The 12142-nt window shown below is 31.9% G+C and overlaps 1 protein-coding gene and 1 long non-coding RNA gene across 2 annotated transcripts in view; both read right to left on the reverse strand.

Moving 5' to 3' along the window:
- Positions 1–4756, reverse strand: part of LOC134722341 (fibrocystin-L-like) — a 110092-nt gene extending 105336 nt beyond the window's left edge. Inside the window, exons 1-5 of the mRNA XM_063585954.1 lie at positions 4740–4756; positions 2566–2642; positions 1693–1735; positions 851–1023; positions 475–561 (exon numbers count right to left, since the gene is read on the reverse strand). Coding sequence (XP_063442024.1) covers positions 475–561; positions 851–1023; positions 1693–1735; positions 2566–2642; positions 4740–4756 — 397 coding nt within the window. The remainder of the gene's footprint in view (positions 1–474; positions 562–850; positions 1024–1692; positions 1736–2565; positions 2643–4739) is intronic.
- Positions 4757–6012: 1256 nt separating this feature from the next.
- LOC134723217 (uncharacterized) lies at positions 6013–8633 on the reverse strand. The gene is made up of 3 exons (XR_010108016.1): positions 8523–8633; positions 7523–7577; positions 6013–6080 (listed from the first exon to the last, which is right to left on the reverse strand). It is a non-coding gene; the product is annotated as an uncharacterized LOC134723217 (long non-coding RNA).
- Between the last annotated feature and the right edge of the window lie 3509 nt (positions 8634–12142).

Genomic DNA, 12142 nt, shown 5'->3' on the forward strand with positions numbered 1-12142 from the left:
AGGCTCCAGAGATACTGTTACGTACGTCACTTTTGTTCTCAAATACTGAATGTGAGGAAATGTCAAAAAATCATATTCATACATGTATGCATCCATTTCATTTTTGTATATAAAAGTAAGGAATTGTGGTATGATTGCCAACTATTCATTATAACCAAAGAAGGACAAAGATAAAAATATATATGTAGGTCTCCGGAAGAAATTTAATAAATCTATTTTTATTTTTTTCATTATATTTTTTCAGTTTTTCTTTATAATCATTTGATTGCCGTAAGATATTTTTTCCGTGGAAATCATTGAATAAGATTCAAAATTTGTAAAATTAAGCCTTTATTGATTTGACCTCATAAAATGTTCAAAAGCGATCAAAATTTAATGTAGAAAATTCCACCTATCAAATCATGGTAATGATAGTGTGAATAAAATAAAACTAAACATTTCAAAACAAAAATATATCATGTTATAGGTTCTTACCATAATAAGCTGAGGATGATGATTGTTTGGCTGTTACACATACAAAGCTTGAAGGAGTAACCTCCCCTTCTATTTCACACATTGTATCTACAAATATAAATAAAATTGTCGAAGACTAAAATGACTGACAAGGGTCTTATTTTACAAATTAGACTGAAACAAGTAACATATATGTTCATACAGATATTATGAAAGGCAGATGTTAATAAATGTCTGTCTAGGTATTTTGTGCTTGAATGAGACAAAATAAAATAGAAATAATTTTGTACATTTTCATTTGCATTTAACAAGATAACACTTTGAAAATTTTCAGCAATTTTAAAAATAAATATCTAATGTATCAATTTAAAAGTTTAAATAATCAGCACAAACCTACCTCCAATTGTAACTTTAACATTTGTATCGAAATTGTTCCCTGTAACAGTTAACCTGAGTCCTCCTTCCGTACTCCCTAATGGTGGAGATATACCAGTTACCTCAGCGTAAGTCTGGATCATGTAGATCTCACCATTACCTGATACACGAAGCAGATCAAGGTCTGGTAACGTTCTGTAATAAAATACTTGGAGTATAAGATAGAAAATCTGGTCTGGAAACATCATACAAACAATGCTGACTTTATAACATTATTTGTATTTGTAGAATATTTTGTAAATAAATTGTATGATCTTAAATTAAGCTGTAAATTGAATAAAAACAGCAAATACAAGACATCTTATCTCTCAGATTCATAATATTGATTAAGAGGAGCAGTTCGTTACACCTCAATTAATAAGTTCCATTTGGGCTTGATTTTGAAACTGGTTTAAAATCATTATTTTTTTAAATAATAGTGTTGCCAACAAATTTTATTTCCTGTATATATAGAAAATAGAAAAATCAAACAAAAACTGGTCAAATAAATATATATCCTTGGAACATAGTTTTTAAAGAAGAAAAAAAGTAGTTTTTAAAATTTGATGATGTCCTCTGGAGACCGTGTGTCAGGACGTAGTTTAAAAAGGAAATCTTTTGGTTGATTTTCTTAAAAATCTCAAAGCAACCCATTGTGGACTTTGGCTGCTTTATGGTCAGGTTATTGTCGCTTTGACACATTCCCCATTTCCTTTCTCAATTTTATTAGTACATATATATATAAGGAGATGGGGCATGTTTGCCAGGAGACAACTTTCCAGGGGAGACTAAAGGACTATGATATATAAACCAAAAGGAACTTGCCTTCCATATGGACCATCAACTATAATACTGGCATTACTGTTACCTAAAATATAAAACACACAATGTATGTTATTGAGAAAGCTGTCAAGAAAACCAAGAAATATAAATTGATATCAATAGTGAATAATTATAGCAACCATCAGTACAACTGATAAACTTTAGTATACTTCTATCAGAGACTTGGTGTACCCACACAATTGGATAACAGTCTATTTAAAAGACATTACATTACCTTTTTAAAACATGATTTATGTTATACCTTTTTTCTAATTGGTAAAATGCTTTGTGCATTTTTGGTGAAGATTACCTACAGCAGCACTGTGAGCACAAAATTGCTAATAGACCACTTTTGAGTTTTTCCTTCAATTATGTGTGCCTTTATGACGTTATTTACCAGATAGAGAGGATCGCCTGTATCCCTACATTATTTACGTTCGTCAAGCGTCTAAGGGATCATCATTGTGCAGGGTAAACTAGAAATAATGGTTGTTCTGTAGGTACTAAATGACAATTCCTTAATGACAGCAGTGCTGATTGTCAATTTTGAGAATTCAATTTGCCGTATAATCATGCATGATAATTTGTACAATATAGATTTACAGTTTTCCAACCACTGCAGGCTCAATATTAAAATGGAAGTGAAGATGCCCCAAAACGCACAAATGATGTTCACTAAAACCAGAGTTTTTGAAGGAAATGCATCAAACTTGAAAGTTGACTATTAAGTTCATATGTATGATATGACCCAGTCCCAGCTCCCCTATGATGCCATATATCCTGTTAGAACTTGTTTATCATTATCTAACTAAGTATTTGACCCTAACAGTGCAAGCTCCCCTATGATGTCCTATATATCTTATCTATACTACTTACCTATGAAGGTTCCAGTCATTTTACATTTCAAGGTGCCTGTTTTGGCTAGTCCATCATCATCTAATGTTATACCATAACTGTAAATAGTAAAGCGTTAATGATATGTATGATTTTTTTCAATAAAACTTTTTCTATAAGCTGTGCAATGCATTAATGATACCTGTGCCTGTATCTCCCATCTGGTGAAAAAAATTGTACCATGGACTGTTAGACACAAACTAATTTTCATAGTAAATTAGTAAGTAAAAAGATCTTGTCATACGGACTACTTTTTCTTTTATAACTTGTAGATTTCAAAATAACAGCAAAAATGCACTAAATTGATATTTCAGTGTAAAAAACAGGTGCTCCACAAGGCACAGCTTTATAAGACTGCAGAAGTCGAACCCTGATCAATCGGGCCAAGTATGGACACAACATTCAAGCTTGATACAGGTCTGGATTTGGATTGTGATCAAATTTTTTACATTATATGGGTTTCTTACACAAAACAAATGTCAAGATCTTACAAATCTAATGCACAATATTGTGCAATTAAAGCTTTTCAAAAATTTGGAATTTTAGAAATTTGGAGGAAAAAAAATGAAAATTACTACCACCCCTTTTTTTTTGCAATTAGTCAAAAACCTGACATTTCTTTATACATAATTTACAAGTAGTAAAAAGGATGTAAATTTGAACAAACTAAACATTGTCTTTTAAATGTTTTTGAATTACAGCCCTTAGACTGCTGTTAAATTGTCTTAATTGTCCATTGACCAGAAAAACCTAGTTTTTCCCCCTTTTTTTTTTGGCCCTTATTCCAAAACATTTTGAGCCATAACCCATTAAAAAAAGTCAATATTAACCATCCCTCCATAGTATGTATGGAAACTTGTGGTATAATTTCAGAGATATTAAAACACTGAAACACAAATTATTGTATGAAAACTACAAAAATGCTTATTTGAGCCCCCCCTTTTTAGCCCCTAATTCCTAAACTATTGGGACCATAACCCACAAAAACAATTTCAACCTTCTTTAAGTGGTATTGAGCTTTCTGGTAAAAATTTATATAGAGATCCATTAATTTAAATTAAAGTTATTGTCTGGAAACTAAATGTGTCTTCATACAACTCAGACAACAACAGCATTAAAGCATTATTTGACGCAAACATTTTTACGGTCCAATAAAAACCACTGTAGAATGACAGAGTATGGCCAATTTAAGGGTCAGATTTGAGGAGCAACAACTTCAAATCAGTAATATATTTCTTTCTGCTTTTTCAAGGTGAATACTGTTGTGCTTTTTGCTCACTTTAGAAATATATACTCTTGACCTTGCTCTTATAGTTTTAAAGATAAGTCATAAACTGTGAAAATGTCCAGCATGTTGTGCTGGACAATTTCACTGTCAATTTTTCTCTATTTTTTATAGTTTTCAATATATGCTAATACTCTAGTTTGACATGTAATTGTTATGAACTTCGGCTGAGTTTCACCTACAGCCACCATGTTGGTATATCAACCTGTATAGAAAATCATGAACAATTGATGAAAATTAGCTAACTATGGTTTCTATCCATTGAGCAGTTTCCAAGTAGAATACATTTATAGCAAAGTTAGTTTAGGATAAACAGACTCAAAGTGAAGTCAAAAGTGCACATGGACCTTGGGTCAGGTGAGCTTACTAATTTTGGTTTAGGTTACCCTTAGGACACTTTAATTACATTCTCACACTTAAATCATTTAAAGTCAAATTTTAAACTACAAAAAGCCTGCTCTATTTTTAATATAGTACAATTCAAATGTGTTTCATACTTTGGTTGTATAATATTTAGCATGAATTTCTAATTGTGTTAAAAATTCAATGACATACATGCATATTGTGTTTGACCTTTTTCTGAATATTTTGTTTGATTTACAGATTGAAAAATATTAACATGATAAAATATTAACATGATATAAGAATATTAAATCCTTTAAAAGACAAATTTTAATTCCTTCTCTTGGATTACAAAATGGACAAAAGATTCCAATTGCCAAGGTTGCTCAGAAACTAAATCTTTTTTTCTCTTACTCTCACTTTTTATCAATCATCAGTTTATCATTTCAATAAATTTCTCATATTTCAAAAAAGTCAAGTATTATATCTTAATAATAAATCCAGCACAATTGTTTCCATGGTTACTTACAACACATCATTTGGCATCTTTAAATCACACAACTGGAAGGCAGCATAAACTCTAATATAAAAAAAAATACATATATCTTTAAAACTCAATTAATGTAAAAAAATATTTTTTTTTTTTATAAAAATGAACTTTACATGACAGTCTTATAGCAATGTAAAAATGAACTTTACATGACAGTCTTATAGCAATGTAAAAATGAACTTTACATGACAGTCTTATAGCAATGTAAAAATGAACTTTACATGACAGTCTTATAGCAATGTAAAAATGAACTTTACATGACAGTTTTATAACAATGTAAAAATGAACTTTACATGACAGTTTTATAACAATGTCACCTCAATATTTTTTTGTCTTGTGCCTAAATTCAATTCTGTTTTGCCTTGGTCTTAATAATAATACTTTTTCTGTTTCCCAGCTTTCATGAAAGGTATCAGTGTTAACAAAATTTCCTTTGGTATTCATGGTATTGTTTCTCCTTCTTTGATTTATAAATTACTTTTAATTGCCCTATTCGTATTTCTTCAATCTTAACCCTCCCTTATTTTCAAAATGAAAAGCATACCCAATACATGACTATGCCTCCCCAGGGTCAAATGTACTACATAGGCGCTCTATATGAAACAGCCCACAAGTAAATTAATTATCATTGTTTGTTAAAACCCAGTTTAAGGGGGTTCACAGGTCTAAATCATTTATATAGGATTTCTCTATATTTTTCTATACATAAACTTTATCTTATATTTAATAGAAAAATAAAATAAAAAGGAGGGGTCACTGTTCATTTGCGCTCACAATCTGCCTTCGAAAGAGGCATACATTTTTGTAAAGGTGGGTTTTTTCTGTTGGAGTAATAGGAGAAATAAAGGTAATATCGAAATATAAAAAAGAAATTTATTACAGAAATCGCTCAAATTTTACAATAATTTAGTTTAAGTACAGCTTATATTGAAACTATATTAAAAAATATAGGTCACCGATGAGTTAAAAAGGATATTTCAATTTTAAAGCCAAAAAATGGCATTTTTCATCCAAAGGGAGATAATTTGTAACTTTTTCAATGATGGAGTCATCAGGGGCCAACACGGAGTGTTTGTTTTGAATGATTTTTGTACCATATGATAAGTAACAACTACAAAAGGTAACAAATAAAATTTGAAATGAAAAACAAATGGTTATTTTTTCCAGAAATTTTCATACCCTCGAGCCTCCTTAAATATAAATAATGTTGTTGTATTTACCTTAGTATAGGATCACTGATACTATTTGTTATTGCTGTACTGATTATGTTACTGCCATATACTGCTGACATGATTTTACCTTTCATTTCAATAACTTCACCTGAAATCACATTGTAATCTCTAAGAAGTTGTACAAAAAATCATGCGAATTATTAATAAAATGAACAAAACTTGACTTGGTTGTATTTTATGAAGACTATTCTGAATTTCAGTAAAAAGTAAAATCACAAAAATACTGAACTCTGAATTGTGAACAAGTGAATAAGGTATGTAATGTCTAGAGGTATAGGGGAGGTTTAAAATCTCACAAAACATGTTAAAACTTGCCACATTTTCAAGTCAAAATGCCCTGGGCACTGGGTCATAAAACTTTACTCAGTACTCCAAGTACAAAATAAGTGCTCGAAACATAAAATCCAGTATTTTGATTGGTCGATTCTTGAGTCAGTACAAAAATCGTGCTCAAAAGTTTTATGACCACAAGGCCTGGTTTTTGTTTAGCTTTGTATGTTTTTTTTTAAACCTGGTTAATTTATAGGTTTCTTAGTTAAGTGTGACGATCATTTTCCTTAAACATGTTAAACTTTTACACTTATTGTTGAATGAACAGCTACAGCCAGCCTTCAGGATTAATTTCCTTGCAGTGTTGGAAGACCTGTTAGTGCGCTTTGGTCTGGATTCTGCTCTTTGGTTGGGTTGTTGTAGCTTTAACACATTCCCTTTTTCCATTCTTAAAGTAATTACCATGCTTCATCAGTAACGAAACCAGGGTGGCCCCTCTTTGATTGCCCCCAAAAAACTATATATCTCATATGATTTTTTGGCATAAAATAGTCCCAAATTATAACCTTTAATGAATTATTTTTCCTGTCAAAATTCCTGTTCCCAACCCTAATGAATTTAACAAATGTTTAAGATTTGTTAATTTCAAAATTCTCCAACAGACTGTTTTTTATATAGAAAAAAATTTGAACCTGAATATACAACTGATATGAGAAAGGTAAGGCACAGTTAGCAGTTGGGGCTATAACTTTGATGATGACATTATCATGGTCATGTGAGCAAAAGTAATAAAAACTACTTATCAATAAATAAATTTTAAAGAGACACATTGCTGCATATTATTGTTATTTAAAATGAGTTCACATTTTTGTTTAGGGGCCAAGCACGCTTCTGGGGTCAGGATTTTCTCACTCACAGTGTATAATACCCAGTGGTGGCCTTATGCTCTTTTCTGATCTTTGGTCTGTATGTTGTCTCTTTGACACATTCTCTGTTTCCATTTTCAATGTTATCAGTTATTAAACTTAAGGACCCCTCCAGATGAGGGAATTTCTCGTTACATTGAAAATCTGTTGGTGACCTTCTGCTGTTGTTGGTTGTTGTCTCTTTGATACATTCCCCATTTCCATTCTCAAAGATATTGAATAATGGTCGTGGTAAATTAAATAATTGGAAAAATCAAACATATCTCTATGGTAAAGATATTATTTAACCCACATGTGTGCATGTGCATTTGCATGCCAGTTATTGTATACTCACCAGGTGGTGCTGACTGCTGCATCTCTGTTATTGTTGGAGTGTTGTTAATGGTATACTTAAAATAAAAAGTTTAAAAAGAGTAAGAAAAAATCAACTCTTCTTTAAGGTTTTACAAACTTTTTAAGTACTTTTTTTACTGTAAATATGATAGCTATGATTACTATAAATAAACATTTTCTTCAAACAAAAAAAACTTAAATTAAAATAAAATAGGTAGTTGGGGTCTTAGAACAAATATAGAAATAGCGCCACCATTAGGCTTATAATGCTGGAACTGCTGGGTGTGATTTTAAATATAGTAGAATGAGTTTTGAGTTAGTATCCAAATAGAATAAATGCTTTATCAAATATTCACAAATAATGGTAAAATAATGAATTCACAGCGACAGTTTGCTAGATCTTATGTAGATTCAATACAAATACATTTTGATCATAAAGTGTGACTTTTATTGATTACCCTTTTTTTCTATTTGTCATTTTTAATTTTTTAACAAGCATTTTTAATTATTAATAAACTGTTTCAACTAATTGAATTAAAAATATATCATTTGCCTACCTACCCTTTTTTCCCAGCATGCTAGCAGGAACTCAGGCATTACTTAAATATAGGCCTATAAAGCAGCAATACAAAGAGGCCAAAACCAAAGGACCACTGTAAGCCAACTTATTTTTGCAGATACTTTATTTCACATTTAACCCTTACTAGCCCATATCACGGCAATTTCATTTTGCGATTTTCAAAATCACTTCATACATCATGTACATAGTTTTATCAGAATTGTTTTTCTATACCTTAAGAGAAAGTGTTATATATAAAGGTATATATAGACAAAAAATTATGAGACAAGTGCCTGTGTTAGACATGTTAGAAAAGGAAAGATCCTGAGTTTCAAATTTTCACTATGATTTTTATTCACATTATTTTTCTACTTGTGATGAGCAAAGGCAAATAGGTCGCAAAAATATAGTTGGTTTTCAGTATTAGATTTTAAATACTTACTCTAAATCTGCAGCTTGAGTGTTTTGGATTACCCTTACAGAGGAATTCTGGTGGAATGTCCTCACCATCCACATTAACTTTTACAAAATAATATCCTTCTTTTGCTGGTCTGTAAAATAAAAATATATCATAACTATTTGTCATTTATTGTAGAAATTACTGCTTTCATTTTTTTGGTTATAAAACACTTTTAAAATAAAATGTTTCTTTGAGCGCAGCTGGATAAGACTAATCAGAAGTCCAACCCTGAACAATCGGGGTAAAAATGGACACAATATTCACACACTTGATACAGGTCTGACTCTGAATTGTAATTAAATATTTGACACATAATAGGTTTCTGACACAGAATAACTGCAGTCAAAGAACTTAGAATTGGTTATATGATTTGAAATTAGATTATCTCCCTTACAATGCGTTTAAATTGTCCATTAATCAGGAATTTCTTATTTTCCCTGCCTTTTTTGCCTCCAATTCACAAACTGTGTGAGCCATTACCACTCAAAGCAAATCCTAAACATTATCTCTTTGTTGTATGGAATCTTGTGGAATAATTTCAGAGACATTCATTATACACTGTTCCACAAGTTTCTGTATCGAAACTAGAAAATTGCTTTGTTGTGCCTTTTTTTGGCCCTTAATTCTTGTTAGGACCTGTCTGACCATAACCCCCAAAATCAATCACAACATACCTTTCGTGGTATAAACCCTGTGTTTAAATTATATAGATTTTTATTCACTTACACTTAAGAGGGAGGGTAGGAGGGGTCCTGATCCGGAAATCCTGTGCTTAAAAATACGAAATCCCAGACCTGCCAACTTTTAGCGAGCGACAAGATTTTTAAGGGTTACAATTATAGCGACTTTTCTGTGAGCATTGTTTTTTACTCCTAAAATAGTCTAAGTTCTCTCCTTATTTTTTTTTTGGTATACTAATGATGAGTTTATAGGCCTTGATTTCTTTTATTTGCATGATTCTTATACTTTTGAATTATAAAATAACTGAAGAATAGAGAAAATGGCATTTAAAATAAAGAAAGGATTCAAAGTAGAGACCACCCCCCCCTTTCCCCCTCCAAAGACCTTCTCATCTATGAACCTCGACTTAAAACACCTAAAACTACATGTCCTTAAGTAAGAAGGATGAAGACAGATTTTGATGTAGTCTTACTTATGGTCTTATTTGTATCAATGAGAAAATGGATAACATTTGAGTTATCTTTCTTTGTATTCAGAGGTGCTCTTACCGGTGGAGGCTTATGCAGTAACACAGTAGAAGTGTATACAAAATGGCGTCGATTTTAAATCATCAGACACACGATGTCTGGTTTCAAAAATTAAACAGATATCAAGATAAACGATGTTTTCTTGAGAGTTCATTACAGTTCCCATCTTTCAATTAATTATGATTTTGCTGTGGAACTACGGCAAATGTTGCAAATTGTGCTTGTATGATAAATTGATTAAAATTGAAAGGCTGTTTGACCAAATTTGTGTATACAAATTAATTTTGAGATCTTTGACGACCCATTAGGTAATCTGATTACCTACAACCACTAATTATGACACCTGTTGTGACTGTTGATTAGCGTAGGGTCATAAACTTGTCATAATAAGTCCCCAGGTAAAATGATTGATTTTTTAAAATTGATCAGAAAAACTTCAAAATCGGTAAACAATAATTTTTTCGGGTATAATTGTTGAAAATCAGGATTTTTCCTAATTTTACGATCCCTATATCGGGATTCGGGTTGAGGGGTAAAAATCGGGATGATACCGCGAAAATTGGGATAGTTGGCAGGTCTGAATCCCTAAATCTTGGGCTTTGAAAAACACGAAATCACGAGGTCCTGAGATTTGAAAAAAAAGAATTTCTTGATCTCAAAAGGGTCAATCACAAAACCCCCAGCTTAATTAAATACACCCAACCCCGGAGTCCGTATAAAGGTCCTATCCCCCCTCACTACGTTATTGCCATGAAAAAAAAATACTTTTTGTAAAAACATGAGATGATTTACATGATTTTTACAATGACATTACTCAGAGGTGGATTATGGGGGGGGGGGGGGGCAGGGCCCCCCTTTTTGGGAAAAAATTTGGTTGCTTATATAGGGAATCACTGAAGCGTGACTGGAGCGGGCCCCCTCTTAGGTCAGTCAGTGGGCCCCCACTTATGAAAATTCCTGGATCCGCCACTGTTACTGATGGATCTTTAAGCTCAATAATAAAAGGGTTCCAAGTAACCAAGTGTCTCACTTAGTTTACGGATCTCATAAATATTTGAAAACTATCGTTATGATAAATTTTAACTGGAAGACACTGGAAGTAAAACTATAAAGTCCGTACTGGCATACATAATTTTGTTTACAAAAATATGTGATATGGTATATATTTCTGTTATACTAAATATGTAAAAAGGGTAAAGTCATGACTAATATCAGCTATGCCAACCCTTCCAACTAAGGATGGAAGCGCCTATTCGGATCCTGCTCCATTGATGCACGTGCAGCCAAATATGCACGATTCTAAAATTGACATCAAAGTCGGTATTAACAAATCCGGACATAACAATCGTTAAGTATTTCGTTTGCTCTGTGTTATATTATAGTACTAGTAATCTGACTCTCAGGTTATATCTATGTCAAGGTACAATATGTTTAACTATTTTTCAAGTTTACTGATGAATGTAAGGCCTTGAGTAGAACTGTGTGTGTTACGTTACAAATTACGTGTTGTATCTAATTAAAACTGACAAAACAACAATCGACATTTGTCCCCGGCGTATCATGTATTGTTACTATTCATCGCTAGCCTAACTAAAAGTTAAGCTTCTTACGCTGTGAGAGCCTCGGAGTTTTTCCAAATAAAAAAAAATCCACTCTAAGTTCAAATATCTCAACTAGTCTAGTTTTACCGTTTACACACCAATACACAAAGTCATGAAAATTATATTTTAATATCTGAGACTACTATAACATTAGTCTCTGGTAATATATATCTCAATGATTCATAATCAACACTCATTTCTGAAATTAAATTATTAAGGGATCTCAATACACCTGAATTATTGCATTTACTTTTTAGGCAATTTTAAAGTACAAGAAAATAATCATTGGTTTGCCGGGAACCCAATCCCCACCCCCACCCCTTTTCCCCCTCTTTTCTCTCTATCCATGTAACTTACTCTGTTACACATAAGATTTGAACTTCTGTTGTTCCATCCTTCTGTACTTTACATTCCACTACCTCTGTATCTGACGTCAGGAATACTGTGTTGCCACCATCGTATTGGTTTGTGGCAAATCCAGTTCCGTCAATTGTAATCTTTGTTCCTCCATTTAAACTTCCGGCTATAGTATTTACTTTTAATACTGACCGGACGGCTGAAAAAAAAATCAGTTTTAAATAAATATATTTAGCATTATCCAACCCAAACATTGCTAAAAGTGACTATCCTACACCGTTGTTACTTTCCTTTCATTTATGAAGACATGGAATATATGTTTCCATCTTAGTTTGTACAATTAGTCAGGAAAATAGCCATGCTAATTGAAGAGTCAGGTATTCAAGTTTAGCCAATTTATACAATAAGTTATTCTTTATGACTAAATGCATTAAAT

The sequence above is a fragment of the Mytilus trossulus genome, chromosome 6, assembly GCF_036588685.1.
Source record: "Mytilus trossulus isolate FHL-02 chromosome 6, PNRI_Mtr1.1.1.hap1, whole genome shotgun sequence".
Taxonomy (NCBI): domain Eukaryota; kingdom Metazoa; phylum Mollusca; class Bivalvia; order Mytilida; family Mytilidae; genus Mytilus; species Mytilus trossulus.